General features: G+C 48.2%; 1 protein-coding gene across 6 annotated transcripts in view; it reads right to left on the minus strand.

Annotated features, from left to right (window-relative positions):
* SEPTIN11 (septin 11) overlaps positions 1–20,915 on the minus strand; it is a 226,176-nt gene that overhangs the window by 48,543 nt on the left and 156,718 nt on the right. For all 6 annotated transcript variants that reach the window (XM_063919644.1, XM_063919639.1, XM_063919650.1 and 3 more), the window contains exons 6-7: positions 18,894–18,990; positions 17,617–17,785 (exon numbers count right to left, since the gene is read on the minus strand). In XM_063919644.1, coding sequence (XP_063775714.1) covers positions 17,617–17,785; positions 18,894–18,990 — 266 coding nt within the window. The remainder of the gene's footprint in view (positions 1–17,616; positions 17,786–18,893; positions 18,991–20,915) is intronic.

Genomic DNA, 20,915 nt, shown 5'->3' on the forward strand with positions numbered 1-20,915 from the left:
GGGTTAACACTACATTACTGTGTGATTCCTGGGTCATATAGCGCTGGGGTGTGTGCTGGCATACTCTCTCTGTCTCTCCAAAGGGCCTTGTGGGGGAACTGTCTTCAAATAGAGCATCCCCTGTGTGTGTGGTGTGTCGGTACGTGTGTGTCGACATGTCTGAGGTAAAAGGCTCCCCTAAGGAGGAGATGGAGCTAATATGTGTGTGAGAGGGTGTCTCCGTAGACAACGCCGACACCTGTTTGGATATGTGTAAGTGCTAAGGTGAATTTATTGCACAAAAGATTAGAGAACAGACAGGAAATCTACCCATGTCTGTCCCTATGTCGCAGAGACCTTCAGAGTCTCACAATGCTCACTATCCAAAATAATAGACACTGATATCGACACAGAGTTTGACTCCAGTGTCGACTACGATAATGCAAAGTTACAGCCAAATGGCAGAAAAGTATTCAATATATGATTGTTGTAATAAAGATGATTTGCATATCACTGATGACTCAACTGTCCCTGACACAAGGGTACACATTTTAAGGGGAAGAAAGCTGAGGTAAATTTCCCTCCTCTCATGAGGAAAAAGAGCGGGAATCTCCAGACAAGAGACGGCAGCTTCCCACAAAGAATTCTCAGGCAGTATCCTTTCCCCTCTAGGGCCAGGATGTGATGGGAATCTTCCCCTAGGGTGTCACGTTTGCCCAAAAGGTAGCCCTAGCTATTCTCAGGGATCCTGCAGATAGCGTGCACATTTTGGTACACTACTCAGACCGGCGATTGTGTCGGCATGGGTTTATAGCACTGTGGCGGCGTGGACAGGTACATTATCAGCAGAAATTGAGACTCTAGTATGTATATATGTATATATAGAGATATATACATATATATATATATATAAGATGCTGTCTTAAGAGATATATATCATAAAACATGCCCAAAGAGACATGAGTATACTGGGTCCCAGAGGCAAAGCTATGTCGATTTCTGCTTGACGTGTCCTGTAGAATATACATTGGACAGATGATGCCGACTTAAGAGGCATATAGAAGGCTGAGGATTGTGTGGAGAAAGATTCTCGGACCTGGTCTCCACAGCTATAGCTGGTAATTCTGATATTTTGCCTTGTATTCCTGCACAGTCTAGGAAAGCACGTCATTATCAAATGCAGCCTTTCGAACAAAGAAACAAGAAAGTCCGAGGTGCGTTCTTCCTTGCCAGAGGCGGAGGCAGAGGAAACCAGCTGCACAACACAGCTAGTTCCCAGGAACAGAAGTCCTCTCCGGCCTCTACGAAAATCCACCGCATGTCGCTGGGGCACGCTTTCGTAAGTTCAGCCACAAGTGGGTTCACTCTCTGTTAGATCCCTGGGCAATAGATATTGTGTCTCAGGGATACAAGCTGGACTTTGAGAAGATGCCTCCTCACTGACGGCTCCCCCCCGAGAGGGAAACAGGGTTAACTGCAATTCACAAATTGTATTTTCAACAGGTGGTGGTCAAGGTTCCCCTCCTTCAACAAGGAGGGGGTTATTATTCGACCATGTTGTAGTCCCGAAACCAGATGGTTCGGTCAGACCCATATTGAATTTAAAATCCCTGAACATATACTTGAAAAGTACAAGTTCAAGATGGAATCGCTCAGAGCGGTCATCGCAAGGGAGGGGGATTTTATGGCGTCTCTGGACATAAAGGATGCTTACCTTCATGTACCCGTTTATCCACCTCATCAGGAGTACCTCAGATTTGTGGTACAGGATTGTCATTACCAATTCCAGACGTTGCAGTTTGGTCTGTCCACGGCACCGAGAGTATTTACCAAGGTGATGGCAGTAATGATGGTGCACCTGCGAAAGCAAGGAGTCACAATTATCCCATACTTGGACGATCTCCTCATAAAGGCGAGATCCAGAGAGCAGTTGCTGATTAGTGTAGCACGCTCTCGGGAAGTGTTACAACAGCACGGCTGGATTCTGAGATATTCCAAGGTCGCAGCTGATTCCTACGACGCGTCTGCCCTTCCTGGGCATGATTCTGGACGCAGACCAGAAGAAGGTTTTTCTCCCGATGGAGAAGGCTCAGGAACTCATGACACTGGTCAGTGACCTCTTAAAACCAAAACAGGTGTCGGTGCATTACTGCACGAGAGTCCTGGGAAAGATGGTGGCGTCATACGAGGCCATTCCCTTCGGCAGGTTCCATGCGAGGACCTTTTCAATGGGATCTGTTGGACAAGTGGTCCGGATCGCATCTACAGATGCATCGGCTGATCACCCTATCCCCCAGGGCCAGAGAGTCTCTTCTGTGGTGGCTGCAGAGTACTCACCTTCTCGAGGGCCGCAGGTTCGGCATTCAGGACTGAGTCCTGGTGACCACGGATGCAAGCCTCCGAGGGTGGGGGGCAGTCACTCAGGGAAGAAGTTTCCAAGGGCTGTGGTCAAGTCAGGAGTCTTGCCTTCACATCAATATCCTGGAACTAAGGGCCATATACAACGCCCTAAGTCAAGCGGAGACCCTGCTTCGCAACCAATCGGTGCTGATTCAATCAGACATCACCGCAGTGGCTCATGTAAACCGCCAAGGCGGCACAAGGAGCAGGGTGGCGATAGCGGAAGCCACCAGAATTCTTCGATGGGCGGAGAATCACGTACGAGCACTGTCAACAGTGTTCATTCCGGGAGTGGACCAACTGGGAAGCAGACTTCCTCAGCAGGCACAACCTCCACCCGGGAGAGTGGGGACTTCATCAAGAAGTCTTCGCGCAGATTGTAGGTCGGTGGGAACTGCCACAGGTGGATATGATGGCATCCCAACTCAACACCGTGGATGTTCCAGTCGGTTTATGTGTTTCCTCCTCTTCCTCTCATGCCCAAGGTGCTGAGAATCATAAGGAAAAGAGGAGTGAGAACAATACTCATTGTTTCGGATTGGCCAAGAAGGACTTGGTATCCAGAGCTGCAAGAAATGCTCACAGAGGACCCGTGGCCTCTGCCTCTAAGGCAGGATCTGTTGCAGCAGGGACCTTGTCTGTTCCAAGACTTACCGCGGCTGCGTTTGACGGCATGGCGGTTGAACGCCGGATCCTAGTAGAAAAAGGGATTCCGGATGAGGTTATTCCTACGCTAATAAAGGCTAGGAAGGACGTGATGGCTAAACATTATCACCGTATACGGCGAAAATATGTTGCTTGGTGTGAGGCCAGAAATGTCCCTACAGAGGAATTCCAGCTGGGCCGTTTCCTTCACCTCCTACAGTCGGGAGTGACTTTGGGCCTAAAATTGGGGTCCATTAAGGTCCAGATTTCGGCCCTATCCATTTTCTTTCAAAAAGATCTAGCTTCTCTACCTGAAGTTCAGACGTCTGTAAAGGGAGGGCTGCATATTCAGCCCCCGTTTGTGCCTCCAGTGGCACCTTGGGATCTTTACGTGGTGTTGAGTTTCCTGAAATCCCACTGGTTTGAGCCACTTAAAACCGTGGAGTTAAAATATCTCACGTGGACGGTGGTCATGCTGTTGGCCTTGGCTTCGGCTAGGCGTGTGTCAGAATTGGCGGCTTTGTCACATAAAAGCCCCTATTTGGTTTTCCATATGGACAGGGCAGAATTGCGGACTCGTCCGCAATTTCTGCCAAATGTGGTGTCATCTTTTCATATGAACCAACCTATTGTGGTGCCTGTGGCTACTCGTGACTTGGAGGATTCCGAGTTACTGGATGTAGTCAGGGCTTTGAAGGTTTATGTAGCCAGAACGGCTAGAGTCAGGAAAACTGAGTCGCCGTTTATCCTGTATGCATCCAACAAGCTGGGTGCTCATGCTTCAAAGCAAACTATTGCTCGCTGCATCTGTAACACGATTCAGCAGGCTCATTCTGCGGCTGGAATGCCGCTTCCAAAATCAGTAAAAGCCCACTCCACAAGGAAGGTGGGCTCTTCTTGGGCGGCTGCCCTGCGGGGTCTCGCCATTAAAGCTTTGCCGAGCGGCTACTTGGTCAGGTTCAAACACCTTTGCAAAGTTCTACAAGTTTGATACCCTGGCTGAGGAGGACCTTGTGTGTGCTCATTCGGTGCTGCAGAGTCATCCGCACTCTCCCGCCCGTTTGGGAGCTTTGGTATAATCCCCATGGTCCTTACGGAGTCCCCAGCATCCACTAGGACGTTAGAGAAAATAAGATTTTACTTACCGGTAAATCTATTTCTCGTAGTCCGTAGTGGATGCTGGGCGCCCGTCCCAAGTGCGGACTTCTTCTGCAATACTTGTATATAGTTATTGCTTAAATAAGGGTTATGTTATGGTTGCATCAGGGTTATCTGATGCTCTGTTATTGTTCATACTGTTAACTGGGTAAGTTTATCACGAGTTATACGGTGTGATTGGTGTGGCTGGTATGAGTCTTACCCTGGATTCCAAAATCCTTTCCTTGTACTGTCAGCTCTTCCGGGCACATTTTCCTTAACGGAGGTCTGGAGGAGGGACATAGAGGGAGGAGCCAGTGCACACCAGTATCCTAATTCTTTCTTAAAGTGCCCTGTCTCCTGCGGAGCCCGTCTATTCCCCATGGTCCTTACGGAGTCCCCAGCATCCACTACGGACTACGAGAAATAGATTTACCGGTAAGTAAAATCTTATTATATTGACTCCTTTCTGACGAAGGAGGACCATCATCTCCGCCATCACCTTGGTGAATACCCTTGGCGCCGTGGAGAGACCGAAAGGTAACGTCTGGAATTGGTAATGGCAATCCTGAATCGCGAATCTCAGATAAGCCTGGTGAGGAGGATAAATGGGAACATGCAGGTAAGCATCCTTTATGTCCACCGACACTTTATCATGATTCACCCACATCCCTTCAAACAGAGCATTTAGTTTGTGTGGAGGAGGGAACGTGACTTTGGTTTTTCTTACATAAAATAAGAATTTACTTACCGATAATTCTATTTCTCGTAGTCCGTAGTGGATGCTGGGAACTCCGTAAGGACCATGGGGAATAGCGGCTCCGCAGGAGACTGGGCACAAAAGTAAAAGCTTTAGGACTACCTGGTGTGCACTGGCTCCTCCCCCTATGACCCTCCTCCAAGCCTCAGTTAGGATACTGTGCCCGGACGAGCGTACACAATAAGGAAGGATTTTGAATCCCGGGTAAGACTCATACCAGCCACACCAATCACACCGTACAACCTGTGATCTGAACCCAGTTAACAGCATGATAACAGAGGAGCCTCTGAAAAGATGGCTCACAACAATAATAACCCGATTTTTGTAACAATAACTATGTACAAGTATTGCAGACAATCCGCACTTGGGATGGGCGCCCAGCATCCACTACGGACTACGAGAAATAGAATTATCGGTAAGTAAATTCTTATTTTCTCTGACGTCCTAGTGGATGCTGGGAACTCCGTAAGGACCATGGGGATTATACCAAAGCTCCCAAACGGGCGGGAGAGTGCGGATGACTCTGCAGCACCGAATGAGAGAACTCCAGGTCCTCCTCAGCCAGGGTATCAAATTTGTAGAATTTAGCAAACGTGTTTGCCCCTGACCAAGTAGCTGCTCGGCAAAGTTGTAAAGCCGAGACCCCTCGGGCAGCCGCCCAAGATGAGCCCACCTTCCTTGTGGAATGGGCTTTTACAGATTTTGGCTGTGGCAGGCCTGCCACAGAATGTGCAAGCTGAATTGTACTACAAATCCAACGAGCAATAGTCTGCTTAGAAGCAGGAGCACCCAGCTTGTTGGGTGCATACAGGATAAACAGCGAGTCAGATTTTCTGACTCCAGCCGTCCTGGAAACATATATTTTCAGGGCCCTGACTACGTCCAGCAACTTGGAGTCCTCCAAGTCCCTAGTAGCCGCAGGTACCACAATAGGCTGGTTCAAGTGAAACGCTGAAACCACCTTAGGGAGAAATTGAGGACGAGTCCTCAATTCTGCCCTGTCCGTATGAAAAATTAGGTAAGGGCTTTTATAGGATAAAGCCGCCAATTCTGAGACACGCCTGGCTGAAGCCAGGGCTAACAGCATTACCACTTTCCATGTGAGATATTTTAAGTCCACAGTGGAGAGTGGTTCAAACCAATGTGATTTTAGGAACCCCAAAACTACATTGAGATCCCAAGGTGCCACTGGAGGCACAAAAGGAGGCTGTATATGCAGTACCCCCTTGACAAACGTCTGAACTTCAGGAACTTAAGCCAGTTCTTTCTGGAAGAAAATCGACAGGGCCGAAATTTGAACCTTAATGGACCCTAATTTTAGGCCCATAGACAGTCCTGTTTGCAGGAAATGCAGGAAACGACCCAGTTGAAATTCCTCTGTAGGGGCCTTCCTGGCCTCGCACCACGCAACATATTTACGCCAAATACGGTGATAATGTTGTATGGTTACATCCTTCCTGGCTTTGATCAGGGTAGGGATGACTTCATCCGGAATGCCTTTTTCCTTCAGGATCCGGCGTTCAACCGCCATGCCGTCAAACGCAGCCGCGGTAAGTCTTGGAACAGACAGGGTCCCTGCTGAAGCAGGTCCTTTCTTAGAGGTAGAGGCCACGGGTCCTCTGTGAGCATCTCTTGAAGTTCCGGGTACCAAGTCCTTCTTGGCCAATCCGGAGCCACGAGTATAGTCCTTACTCCTCTCCTTCTTATGACTCTCAGTACCTTGGGTATGAGAGGCAGAGGAGGGAACACATACACTGACTGGTACACCCACGGTGTTACCAGAGCGTCCACAGCTATTGCCTGAGGGTCCCTTGACCTGGCGCAATACCTGTCTAGTTTTTTGTTGAGGCGGGACGCCATCATGTCCACCTTTGGTTTTTCCCAACGGTTCACAATCATGTGGAAGACTTCTGGGTGAAGTCCCCACTCCCCCGGGTGGAGGTCGTGTCTGCTGAGGAAGTCTGCTTCCCAGTTGTCCACTCCCGGAATGAACACTGCTGACAGTGCTATCACATGATTTTCTGCCCAGCGAAGAATCCTTGCAACTTCTGTCATTGCCCTCCTGCTTCTTGTGCCGCCCTGTCTGTTTACGTGGGCGACTGCCGTGATGTTGTCCGACTGGATCAGCACCGGCTGACCTTGAAGCAGAGGTCTTGCTAGGCTTAGAGCTTTGTAGATGGCCCTTAGCTCCAGGATATTTATGTGAAGTGATGTCTCCAGGCTTGACCACAAGCCCTGGAAATTTCTTCCCTGTGTGACTGCTCCCCAGCCTCTCAGGCTGGCATCCGTGGTCACCAGGACCCAGTCCTGAATGCCGAATCTGCGGCCCTCTAGAAGATGAGCACTCTGCAACCACCACAGGAGAGACACCCTTGTCCTTGGTGACAAGATTATCCGCTGATGCATCTGAAGATGCGACCCGGACCATTTGTCTAGCAGATCCCACTGGAAGGTTCTTGCGTGGAATCTGCCGAATGGGATTGCTTCGTAAGAAGCCACCATCTTTCCCAGGACCCTTGTGCATTGATGTACTGAGACTTGGCCTGGTTTTAGGAGATTTCTGACTAGTTCGGATAACTCCCTGGCTTTCTCCTCCGGGAGAAACACCTTTTTCTGGACTGTGTCCAGGATCATCCCTAGGAATAGAAGTCGTGTCGTCGGGATTAGCTGCGATTTTGGAATATTGAGAATCCAACCGTGCTGGCGCAGCACTATCTGAGATAGTGCTACTCCGACTTCCAACTGTTCCCTGGATCTTGCCCTTATCAGGAGATCGTCCAAGTAAGGGATAACTAAAACTCCCTTTTTTCGAAGGAGTGTCATCATTCGGCCATTACCTTGGTAAAGACCCGGGGTGCCGTGGACAATCCAAACGGCAGCATCTGAAACTGATAGTGACAGTTCTGTACCACAAACCTGAGGTACCCTTGGTGAGAAGGGTAAATTGGGACATGTAGGTAAGCATCTTTGATGTCCAGAGACACCATATAGTCCCCTTCTTCCAGGTTTGCAATCACTGCTCTGAGTGACTCCATCTTGAATTTGAACCTTTGTATGTAAGTGTTCAAGGATTTCAGGTTTAAAATTGGTCTCACCGAGCCGTCCGGCTTCGGTACCACAAATAGTGTGGAATAGTACCCCTTTCCCTGTTGTAGGAGGGGTACCTTGATTATCACCTGCTGGGAATACAGCTTGTGAATGGCTTCCAATACTGCCTCCCTGTCTGAGGGAGATGTTGGTAAAGCAGACTTTAGAAAACGGCGAGGGGGAGACGTCTCGAATTCCAATTTGTACCCCTGAGATACCACCTGAAGGATCCAGGGGTCCACTTGCGAGTGGGCCCACTGCGCACTGAATTTCTTGAGACGGGCCCCCACCGTGCCTGAGTCCGCTTGTAAAGCCCCAGCGTCATGCTGAGGACTTTGCGGAGGCGGGAGAGGGCTTTTGTTCCTGGGAACTGGCTGTTTGTTGCAGCCTTTTTCCTCTCCCTCTGCCACGGGGCAGAAATGAGGTGCCTTTTGCCCGCTTGCCCTTATGGGGCCGAAAGGACTGCGCCTGATAATACGGCGTCTTCTTAGGTTGAGAAGCTACCTGGGGTAAAAAATAAGATTTTACTTACCGATAAATCTATTTCTCGGAGTCCGTAGTGGATGCTGGGGTTCCTGAAAGGACCATGGGGAATAGCGGCTCCGCAGGAGACAGGGCACAAAAAGTAAAGCTTTTCCGATCAGGTGGTGTGCACTGGCTCCTCCCCCTATGACCCTCCTCCAGACTCCAGTTAGGTACTGTGCCCGGACGAGCGTACACAATAAGGGAGGATTTTGAATCCCGGGTAAGACTCATACCAGCCACACCAATCACACCGTACAACTTGTGAACTAAACCCAGTTAACAGTATGATAACAGCGGAGCCTCTGAAAGATGGCTTCCTTCAACAATAACCCGAATTAGTTAACAATAACTATGTACAATTTATGCAGATAATCCGCACTTGGGATGGGCGCCCAGCATCCACTACGGACTCCGAGAAATAGATTTATCGGTAAGTAAAATCTTATTTTCTCTATCGTCCTAGTGGATGCTGGGGTTCCTGAAAGGACCATGGGGATTATACCAAAGCTCCCAAACGGGCGGGAGAGTGCGGATGACTCTGCAGCACCGAATGAGAGAACTCCAGGTCCTCCTTAGCCAGAGTATCAAATTTGTAAAATTTTACAAACGTGTTCTCCCCTGACCACGTAGCTGCTCGGCAAAGTTGTAATGCCGAGACCCCTCGGGCAGCCGCCCAAGATGAGCCCACCTTCCTTGTGGAGTGGGCCTTTACAGATTTAGGCTGTGGCAAGCCTGCCACAGAATGTGCAAGTTGGATTGTGCTACAGATCCAACGAGCAATCGTCTGCTTAGACGCAGGAGCACCCATCTTGTTGGGTGCATACAATATAAACAACGAGTCAGATTTTCTGACTCCAGCTGTCCTTGCAATATATATTTTTAATGCTCTGACAACGTCCAGTAACTTGGAGTCCTCCAAGTCACTTGTAGCCGCAGGCACTACAATAGGCTGGTTCAGATGAAATGCTGACACCACCTTAGGGAGAAAATGCGGACGAGTCCGCAGTTCTGCCCTGTCCGAATGGAAAATCAGATATGGGCTTTTGTAAGATAAAGCTGCCAATTCTGACACTCTCCTGGCAGAAGCCAGGGCTAGAAGCATGGTCACTTTCCATGTGAGATATTTCAAATCCACCTTTTTTAGTGGTTCAAACCAATGAGATTTTAGGAAGTCCAAAACCACATTTAGATCCCACGGTGCCACTGGAGGCACCACAGGAGGCTGTATATGCAGCACTCCCTTAACAAAGGTCTGGACTTCAGGGACTGAAGCCAATTCTTTTTGAAAGAAAATCGACAGGGCCGAAATTTGAACCTTAATAGATCCCAATTTGAGACCCATTGACAATCCTGATTGCAGGAAATGTAGGAATCGACCCAGTTGAAATTCCTCCGTCGGAGCACTCCGATCTTCGCACCACGCAACATATTTTCGCCAAATTCGGTGATAATGTTGCACGGTTACTTCCTTCCTTGCTTTAATCAAAGTAGGAATGACTTCTTCCGGCATGCCTCTTTCCTTTAGGATCCGGCGTTCAACCGCCATGCCGTCAAACGCAGCCGCGGTAAGTCTTGAAACAGACAGGGACCCTGCTGAAGCAAGTCCCTCCTTAGAGGTAGAGGCCACGGATCTTCCGTGATCATCTCTTGAAGTTCCGGGTACCAAGTCCTCCTTGGCCAATCCGGAACCACTAGTATCGTTCTTACGCCTCTTTGCCGTATAATTCTCAATACTTTTGGTATGAGAGGCAGAGGAGGAAACACATACACCGACTGGTACACCCAAGGCGTTACCAGCGCGTCCACAGCTATTGCCTGCGGATCTCTTGACCTGGCGCAATACCTGTCCAGTTTTTTGTTGAGGCGAGACGCCATCATGTCCACCATTGGTCTTTCCCAACGGGTTACCAGCAAGTGGAAGACTTCTGGATGAAGTCCCCACTCTCCCGGGTGAAGATCGTGTCTGCTGAGGAAGTCTGCTTCCCAGTTGTCCACTCCCGGGATGAACACTGCTGACAGTGCTATCACATGATTCTCTGCCCAGCGAAGAATCCTTGCAGCTTCTGCCATTGCCCTCCTGCTTCTTGTGCCGCCCTGTCTGTTCACATGGGCGACTGCCGTGATGTTGTCCGACTGGATCAATACCGGTTTTCCCTGAAGCAGAGGTTCTGCCTGGTTTAGAGCATTGTATATTGCTCTTAGTTCCAGAATGTTTATGTGAAGAGACGTTTCCAGGCTCGTCCATACTCCCTGGAAGTTTCTTCCTTGTGTGACTGCTCCCCAGCCTCTCAGGCTGGCGTCCGTGGTCACCAGGATCCAATCCTGTATGCCGAATCTGCGGCCCTCCAATAGATGAGGACTCTGCAACCACCACAGAAGAGACACCCTTGTCCTTGGAGACAGGGTTATCCGTAGGTGCATCTGAAGATGCGACCCTGACCATTTGTCCAACAGATCCCTTTGGAAAATTCTTGCGTGGAATCTGCCGAATGGAATCGCTTCGTAAGAAGCCACCATTTTTCCCAGGACTCTTGTGCATTGATGTACAGACACCTTTCCTGGTTTTAGGAGGTTCCTGACAAGCTCGGATAACTCCTTGGCTTTTTCCTCCGGGAGAAAAACCTTTTTCTGAACCGTGTCCAGAATCATCCCTAGGAACAGCAGACGAGTTGTCGGCATTAACTGGGATTTTGGAATATTCAGAATCCACCCGTGCTGTTTTAGCACTTCTTGAGACAGTGCTAATCCCATCTCTAGCTGTTCTCTGGACCTCGCCCTTATTAGGAGATCGTCCAAGTATGGGATAATTAATACGCCTTTTCTTCGAAGAAGAATCATCATCTCGGCCATTACCTTTGTAAAGATCCGAGGTGCCGTGGACAATCCGAACGGCAGCGTCTGAAACTGATAGTGACAGTTTTGTACAACGAACCTGAGGTACCCCTGGTGTGAGGGGTAAATTGGAACGTGGAGATACGCATCCTTGATGTCCAAGGATACCATAAAGTCCCCCTCTTCCAGGTTCGCTATCACTGCTCTGAGTGACTCCATTTTGAACTTGAACTTCTTTATGTACAGGTTCAAGGACTTCAGATTTAGAATAGGCCTTACCGAGCCATCCGGCTTCGGTACCACAAAAAGAGTGGAATAATACCCCTTCCCTTGTTGCAGAAGAGGTACCTTGACTATCACCTGCTGAGAGTACAGCTTGTGAATGGCTTCCAACACCGTCTCCCTTTCGGAGGGGGACGTTGGTAAAGCAGACCTCAGGAAACGGCGAGGTGGATCTGTCTCTAATTCCAACCTGTATCCCTGAGATATTATCTGCAGGATCCAGGGATCTACTTGCGAGTGAGCCCACTGCGCGCTGTAATTTTTGAGACGACCGCCCACCGTCCCCGAGTCCGCTTGAGAAGCCCCAGCGTCATGCTGAGGCTTTTGTAGAAGCCGGGGAGGGCTTCTGATCCTGGGAAGGAGCTGCGTGTTGCTGTCTCTTCCCTCGACCTTTGCCTCGTGGCAAATATGAATAGCCCTTTGCTCTCTTATTTTTAAAGGAACGAAAGGGCTGCGGTTGAAAAGTCGGTGCCTTTTTCTGTTGGGGAGTGACTTGAGGTAGAAAGGTGGATTTCCCGGCTGTAGCCGTGGCCACCAAATCTGATAGACCGACTCCAAATAACTCCTCCCCCTTATACGGCAAAACTTCCATATGCCGTTTTGAATCCGCATCGCCTGTCCACTGTCGCGTCCATAAAGCTCTTCTGGCCGAAATGGACATAGCACTTACCCGTGATGCCAGTGTGCATATATCCCTCTGTGCATCACGCATATAAAGAAATGCATCCTTTATTTGTTCTAACGACAGTAAAATATTGTCCCTGTCCAGGGTATCAATATTTTCAATCAGGGATTCTGACCAAACTACCCCCGCACTGCCCATCCAGGCAGTTGCTACAGCTGGTCGTAGTATAACACCTGCATGTGTGTATATACTTTTTTGGATATTTTCCATCCTCCTATCTGATGGATCTTTAAGTGCGGCCGTCTCAGGAGAGGGTAACGCCACTTGTTTAGATAAGCGTGTTAGCGCCTTGTCCACCCTAGGAGGTGTTTCCCAGCGCTCCCTAACCTCTGGCGGGAAAGGGTATAATGCCAATAATTTCTTTGAAATTATCAGCTTTTTATCAGGGGCAACCCACGCTTCATTACACACGTCATTTAGTTCTTCTGATTCAGGAAAAACTATAGGTAGTTTTTTCATACCCCACATAATACCCTGTTTAGTGGTACCTGTAGTATCAGCTAAATGTAACGCCTCCTTCATTGCCAAAATCATATAACGTGTGGCCCTACTGGAAAATACGGTTGATTCGTCACCGTCACCACTGGAGTCATCGCCTGTGTCTGGGTCTGTGTCGACCGACTGAGGCAAAGGGCGTTTCACAGCCCCTGACGGTGTTTGAGTCGCCTGGACAGGCACTAATTGATTGTCCGGCCGTCTCATGTCGTCAAACGACTGCTTTAGCGTGTTGACACTATCCCGTAGTTCCATAAATAAAGGCATCCATTCTGGTGTCGACCCCCTAGGAGGTGACATCCCCATATTTGGCAATTGCTCCGCCTCCACACCAATATCGTCCTCATACATGTCGACACACACGTACCGACACACAGCAGACACACAGGGAATGCTCCTAATGAAGACAGGACCCACTAGCCCTTTGGGGAGACAGAGGGAGAGTTTGCCAGCACACACCAAAAGCGCTATATATATATCAGGGATAGCCTTATAATAAGTGCTCCCCTATAGCTGCTTTGTTATATAAAAATATCGCCATAAATTTGCCCCCCCTCTCTGTTTTACCCTGTTTCTGTAGTGCAGTGCAGGGGAGAGACCTGGGAGCCGTCCTGACCAGCGGAGCTGTGAGAGGAAATGGCGCCGTGTGCTGAGGAGATAGGCCCCGCCCCTTTTCCGGCGGGCTCGTCTCCCGCTATTTTGAGAAATCAGGCAGGGGTTAAATATCTCCATATAGCCTCTAGGGCTATATGTGAGGTATTTTTAGCCTTTATAGGTACTCATTTGCCTCCCAGGGCGCCCCCCTCCCAGCGCCCTGCACCCTCAGTGACTGCCGTGTGAAGTGTGCTGAGAGGAAAATGGCGCACAGCTGCAGTGCTGTGCGCTACCTTTAGAAGACTGCAGGAGTCTTCAGCCGCCGATTCTGGACCTCTTCTGTCTTCAGCATCTGCAAGGGGGCCGGCGGCGCGGCTCCGGTGACCATCCAGGCTGTACCTGTGATCGTCCCTCTGGAGCTTGATGTCCAGTAGCCAAGAAGCCAATCCATCCTGCACGCAGGTGAGTTGACTCCTTCTCCCCTCAGTCCCTCGCTGCAGTGATCCTGTTGCCAGCAGGAATCACTGTAACATAAAAAACCTAGCTAAACTTTCTCTAAGCAGCTCTTTAGGAGAGCCACCTAGATTGCACCCTTCTCGGCCGGGCACAAAAATCTAACTGGAGTCTGGAGGAGGGTCATAGGGGGAGGAGCCAGTGCACACCACCTGATCGGAAAAGCTTTACTTTTTGTGCCCTGTCTCCTGCGGAGCCGCTATTCCCCATGGTCCTTTCAGGAACCCCAGCATCCACTAGGACGATAGAGAAATGTGGATTTTCCAGCAGTTGCCGTGGCTACCAGGTCTGATAGACCTACCCCAAATAACTCCTCCCCCTTATAAGGCAATACTTCCATGTGCCTTTTAGAATCCGCGTCACCTGACCACTGCCGCGTCCATAAACCTCTTCTTGCAGAAATGGACAGCGCGCTAACTCTTGATGCCAGTCGGCAAATATCCCTCTGTGCATCACGCATATATAGAAATGCATCCTTCAAATGCTCTATAGTCAGTAATATACTGTCCCTATCTAGGGTATCAATATTTTCAGTCAACATTTTAGGATATTCTCCAGCTTTCTATTGGCAGGTTCCTTTAGGGCGGCCGTATCAGGAGAGGGTAGTGCTACCTGTTTAGACAAACGTGTGAGCGCTTTATCCACCCTAGGGGGTGTTTCCCAACGTGCCCTATCCTCTGGCGGGAAAGGGTACGATGCCAATAACCTTTTAGGAATTATCAGTTTTTTATCGGGGGAAACCCACGCCTCATCACACACTTCATTTAATTCCTCGGACACAGGAAAAACTACAGGCAGTTTTTTTCTCACCAAACATAATACCCTTTTTAGTGGTACTTGTATTATCAGAGATATGCAATACATTTTTCATTGCTTCAATCATGTAACGTGTGGCCCTAGTGGAAGTCACGTTTGTCTCCTCATCATCGACACTGGAGTCAGTATCCGTGTCTGTGTCTGCCATTTGAGGTAACGGCCGTTTTAAAGCCCCTGATGGCGTTTGAGACCCCTGGACAGGCACAAGCTGAGTAGCCGGCTGTCTCATGTCGTCAACTGTCTGTCGTAAAGAGCTGACACTGTCACGCAATTCCTTCCATAAGCTCATCCACTCAGGTGTCGACTCCCTAGGGGGTGACAACTGTATAATAGGCAATTGCTCCGCCTCCATCTCATTTTCCTCCTCATACATGTCGACACAATCGTACCGACACACCGCACACACACAGGGAATGCTCTGATAGAGGACAGGACCCCACTAGCCCTTTGGGGAGACAGAGGGAGAGTATGCCAGCACACACCAGAGCGCTATATATATACAGGAATACCACTATAAAATGTGCTTTTCCCTTTATAGCTGCTGTTAGTATAAACTACTGCGCCAAATTAGTGCCCCCCTCTCTTCTTTACCCTTTTCTGTAGTGCAGGACTGCAGGGGAGAGTCAGGGAGACGTCTTTCCAGCGGAGCTGTGATGGAAAATGGCGCCCGTGTGCTGAGGAGATAGGCTCCGCCCCCTTCTCGGCGGCCTTTTCTCCCGCTTTTTTGGTGAGTTCTGGCAGGGGTTAAAATACATCCATATAGCCCTGGGGGTTATATGTGGTGTATTTATGCCAGCCAAGGTGTTTTACATTGCTGCTCAGGGCGCCCCCCCCTAGCGCCCTGCACCCTCAGTGACCGGATTGTGAAGTGTGCCTGAGTAACAATGGCGCACAGCTGCAGTGCTGGGCGCTACCTTGTTGAAGACTGATGTCTTCTGCCGCCGATTTTTCCGGACCTTTTCTTGCTTCTGGCTCTTTCTCGGCCGGGCACAAAAATCTAACTGAGGCTTGGAGGAGGGTCATAGGGGGAGGAGCCAGTGCACACCAGGTAGTCCTAAAGCTTTTACTTTTGTGCCCAGTCTCCTGCGGAGCCGCTATTCCCCATGGTCCTTACGGAGTTCCCAGCATCCACTAGGACGTCAGAGAAATAAGCTTTCTCCTGAGGTACAGGAGTGCTTTCTGTAACCTCCAACACGTCCCTTATAGCCACAATCATATATTGTATACTTTTTGACAATTTATGATCTATCTCTCTGGATTCACTATTGTCGACACAAGAATCAGAATCCGTGTCGGTATCAGTGTTTACAACATTTGCAAATGGTCTCTTATGTGAACCAGAGGGACCGCCCGCATAAGGAATAACAGCATCCTGAAAAATCACATCTTCCACAGATTTTCTCCAGCATGCAGCCTTAGACTCAGATTTATCTAATCTACGGTTAATCAGATGCATACTGTTACGTAGCTCTTTCACCCATGCAGGCTCTTGGTGTGCCGGTAGCGCCACCACATTACAACTGTGTCCCTAAAATGGCTTCCTACGGGGAGGAACTCCATGCCTCAGACATGCCTCACACGTGTACACCACACTCACAGACACACTGGGACTTATTTTGGGGACAGACCCACAGTAAAATCTGTCAGAGGGACACAGGATAGGAGCAGCCAGTTTACAAACCCAGCGCCATTATTGCCTGTGAACACAGTATGTCCACAGCCCAAAAGCGCTTTTAAATAGTAATATACACGATCAAATGCACCACAATCGCTTTGTGCCCCCCCTTTATAGCACCCTGTACTTGTCAGAAGTGGAGGAGAGGACCAGCGTGTTCTCTGCAGCCTGAGTAGAGAGAGAAAATGGTGCTGAGTAGTGTGCTGGCTGCCTGAGGAAGAAGCTCCTCCCCTCAGACTACATGACAATATTTATACTGGCGGGGGTATTGCTGTGCCAGCGGCATCTTATGCCCCCTTTTAGCCAGTTTGAGGTATTTTTCTTGCTGCCCAGGGTGCCCCCCCCAGCGCCCTGCACTGCCTGTGTGTGTGGGCAGCAATGGCGCGCTGTGCTCCCGCCAGCCGCGCCGCACCTCAGCCATCACTTACTTGATTGAAGATCATTCTTCTCATACTCACCTGTCTTCTGACTTCTGGCTCTGTGAGGGGGGTGACGGCGTGCTGTGGGAGTGAGCATCTAGACACGGCTAGCGTTCAGTTCCCTTCAGGAGCTAATGGTGTCCTGTCAGCCAGAAACAGAGCCATGAAACTCTGAGGAAGTTGGTTCTGCTTCTGCCCCCTCAGTCCCACGAAGCAGGGAGTCTGATGCCAGCAGATCTCCCTGAAAATAAAAAACCTAACATAAGTCTTTTCAGAGAAACTCAGTAGAGCTCCTCAGAGTGCATCCAGTCGACCTGGGCACATTTATAAAACGGACGTCTGGAGGAGGGGCATAGAGGGAGGAGCCAGTTCACGCCCAATGAAAAGTCTTTAGAGTGCCCATGTCTCCTGCGGATCCCGTCTATACCCCATGGTCTTGATGTCGTCCCCAGCATCATCTAGGACGTATGAGAAATGTTATTTACGGTGTCAAGTTCACACCAAAGTGTCTGGTATGCATTGTCAGACTGTAGCGCTGAGGGTCCATGCTTCCCATGTCGCAAGGACATCAAATGGGTCTTAGCTCCCCACTTAGGCTTGGATGCCCATGGTGCTCAGGTTAGGGAGAAGAGACAGTAGGAAGAACAGTCTAACAGACTGATGTTTAGATGTAAGAACATGAAACTGATTCATGAGAAGCTCAACTCCTCTCTGAGACCATCATAAATACAACTCCTTTGTGAGACTGCATTTAACATACACCATGATTTACCTGAAGGGTTTGCTATCAGGGTCGGTGTCTTTGAAGCCCATTTCTTCCAGCTTGCAGCGCCTGTACAGCTCATAGTGACGAGCATGCGTCTGCTCTCTTAGGTCCTCCATGTTTACTCGTATCAACATTTCTCGGAGTTTCACAAAGTCACAGTGATTCTCATTCTCAACTGAGGGACAAAAGAAACATACAGGTTGAGTATCCCATATGCAAATATTCCGAAATACGGACTTTTTTGAGTAAGAGTGGGATAGTGAAACCTTTGTGTTTTGATGGCTCAATGTACACAAACTTTGTTTAATACACAAAGTTATTAAAAATATTGTATTAAATGACCTTCAGGCTGTGTGTATAAGGTGTATATGAAACATAAATGAATTGTGTAAATGTACACACACTTTGTTTAATGCACAAAGTTATAAAAAATATTAGCTAAAACTACCTTCAGGCTGTGTGTATATAAGGTGTATATGTAACATAAATGCATTCTGTGCTTAGATTTAGGTCCCATCACCATGATATCTCATTATGGTATGCAATTATTCCAAAATACGGAAAAATCCGATAACCAAAATACCTCTGGTCCCAAGCATTTTGGATAGGGGATACTCAACCTGTACTAAAAACATATTAAAACTGAGCCCATGCAACCACTACTCCATCATGGCTGTGGCAGCTGCATGGGTAACTGAATCACTGATCAATTTAGGAGCATATAAATGGTTATACGGCACTAGGGATGCAGTCAGGTTCCCGCCTGTTGGGATCCCGGTAGTCAGATTACAGACACCGGAATACACACACTATTCGGAATGCCGAACCCAGCATCCCGAATAGGTAGACCTCCCGATGTCGGAATCCCGAGAGCCGGGACGCTGAACGTCCTCACACCGCACCACTGAGAAGGTATGCCACGGGGGAGGGAGGGGGGGGAGCGGGAAGAGGAGGTGGTTTGGTTTAGGCTGCGGGGGAGGGTTAGGGTAAGACAGCGCCCCGGGAGGGTTTGGTTTAGAGTGCGGCCAAGGGGTCGTTAGGCACCCCCCTCCGAGGGTTAGGTTTAGGCAGCGGGGAGGGGAAATTAGGTTTAGGCACTAATGGGGGAAGGTTAGGGTTAGGTACTCAGGGGGAGGTTAGGGTTAGGCAGTGGTTAGGAACGGTTAGGGGTCAGCTTATGCACTTTCGAATGCGAGGATCCCACCCACTGGCTTCCCATACTGATCCCCTGCAATATGTTCCTGTTTTCAAGTAAATGTAATAGTCTTCGCCTGAAAACCTACCCTGAACAATACCCCATGGGTACTGCCTTGCTTTAGCCATTTTGTTGCCAATTTTCACTTCTTCTGTACTGCCAACAACTGCAAATGGAAGGTGTACCTAAAATAGAACATTGCATAAAAATATATTACACGGTGTCTTACAGTTCAGCAAGACTTTATTTACCAAGTAGTTGTAGTGTATGCTGAGCTACTGTGACATGTCTTTACACCAACACATTAAAAGGTGTAAGAAAGTGAATAAATGTGTACAAAATGGGGTCTATTTTGTAACACTTAAAAACATTCAATATAAAATCAGACTATTAAAACAGACATATAAGATGATAAAACTAAAAAGTTACTACAATATATATATATATATATATATATATATATATATATATATATATATGTTCACGGGATCACTGGCTAGTCCACTGTAGTTAATATAAAGAAATATGGAGACCTGGAGGTGAGTATATATATATATAAAATTATTTTTATTTATTTATTTTCATATCACCAAAAGTTGGATACTCCAAAAACTATTAAATTCATCCAGTATTCCAAAGGAAGAATCCAAATTTCAGTCATACAGAAATTTTGATTTTTACATCAGTTTCTAAAACAATGGCTTGTTGATATACTGTAAGTGAACAATTTGTGATCTAAAGGTGAAAGGGTAAGATTTCTATTGCATGCACACCTGGCGGCATTATTTGCATGCTTATCATTAATCAGTCCTGTTGCAAGTACAACTTCTCATATTCCTTCAATGTGTTTTCCTCTTTTATTATCAGAGATCAAAGGAAAAGTAGGGAAAAGATCAGGTGTTAATTAATAATTGAAGAGGCAAGTATATGAAGGTATTATGTTACATTTAGAAGAAGCTGAGATATTTACAGTTAAATTATTAGAACTTTTTATTGGACAGAACACTGATCTACAAAACATATCAGTAAATAGGTTACTAAGGTTTAAAATAACATTGTTACTATGATCCCTAGGTCAAACAAATTTTTCAGAAAATCCACTCCCCTCTAATTGTTGGATGAATTCTGACATTTGGAATATGTGACTATTAGCTAATATACCGCTTAGACCAGGCTTTTTCAACCAGTGTGCCGTGGAACACTAGTGTGCCGCGACCAGTTGCAAGGTGTGCCACGGAGCCAGAGCAGCTTCCTGCACCTTCAGAGTGATCTGTTGGCCCGGGCTCTTCTTAGAGGATTAGTCATGCTCCGGCCACGACCTATGCCTTGGTGACGCGGTGGTGTGATATCATTGGTCAGGGCCGCCACGCCTCACCACCCAGCCAGTCCACCTGCCTGCATACACATCTTCCAGTTCCCGCCTGCATACACAGCTTTTCCTTGCCCACCCACATCCACATCTGCCCGACCACCCGCTGCTCAGTATTCGCAGCACTCCACTATGAACAACCCCCGCCACTGAGGGACAAGGAGGAGGACAGATGATAATACTATTTGTTATTTTATTTCTCCTGTGGGGAACAATAGGATATCAATAGGATTTATGTGGGGAGAATAAGAATTTATGGATGTATTGGGGGAACAATGTGAATAATTCATGTGGGGAGCAACATGATTTATGTGGGGAGCAATGTGATTGTTTTTTCTGTGTAGGCCAATGTATGTGTGGATTTTTGTTTTACTGTGAAGTCCAATGTGTGTGTTTTGTTTTTTACTATGGGAAACTGTTTGTGTTCCTTGGCAATTTTAAAATATTGTTCGGTGTGCCACAAGTAAAAAAAGGTTGAAAATCACTAGCTTAGACTCTACTCTATGGACCCTATTCAGTAGCAGTCACTACTGATATGCGATCGCATCTCCCCGTGTCCCACCATGGTACGCACGCGCAGGACCAGCACTGCGCGTGCACGTACCGGGAAATACGATTGCATCTCACTATGCAAATGCCTGCACCTAATTGACAGGCAGAGGTGTTCGCAGGGTGGAACGGGACGTCAATGCGGCATTGCAGGAGCGTCGAATCAGAGTCGGGGGGCTCAATAGAAATGGG

This window comes from Pseudophryne corroboree, chromosome 1, assembly GCF_028390025.1.
Source record: "Pseudophryne corroboree isolate aPseCor3 chromosome 1, aPseCor3.hap2, whole genome shotgun sequence".
Classification (NCBI taxonomy): Eukaryota; Metazoa; Chordata; class Amphibia; order Anura; family Myobatrachidae; genus Pseudophryne; species Pseudophryne corroboree.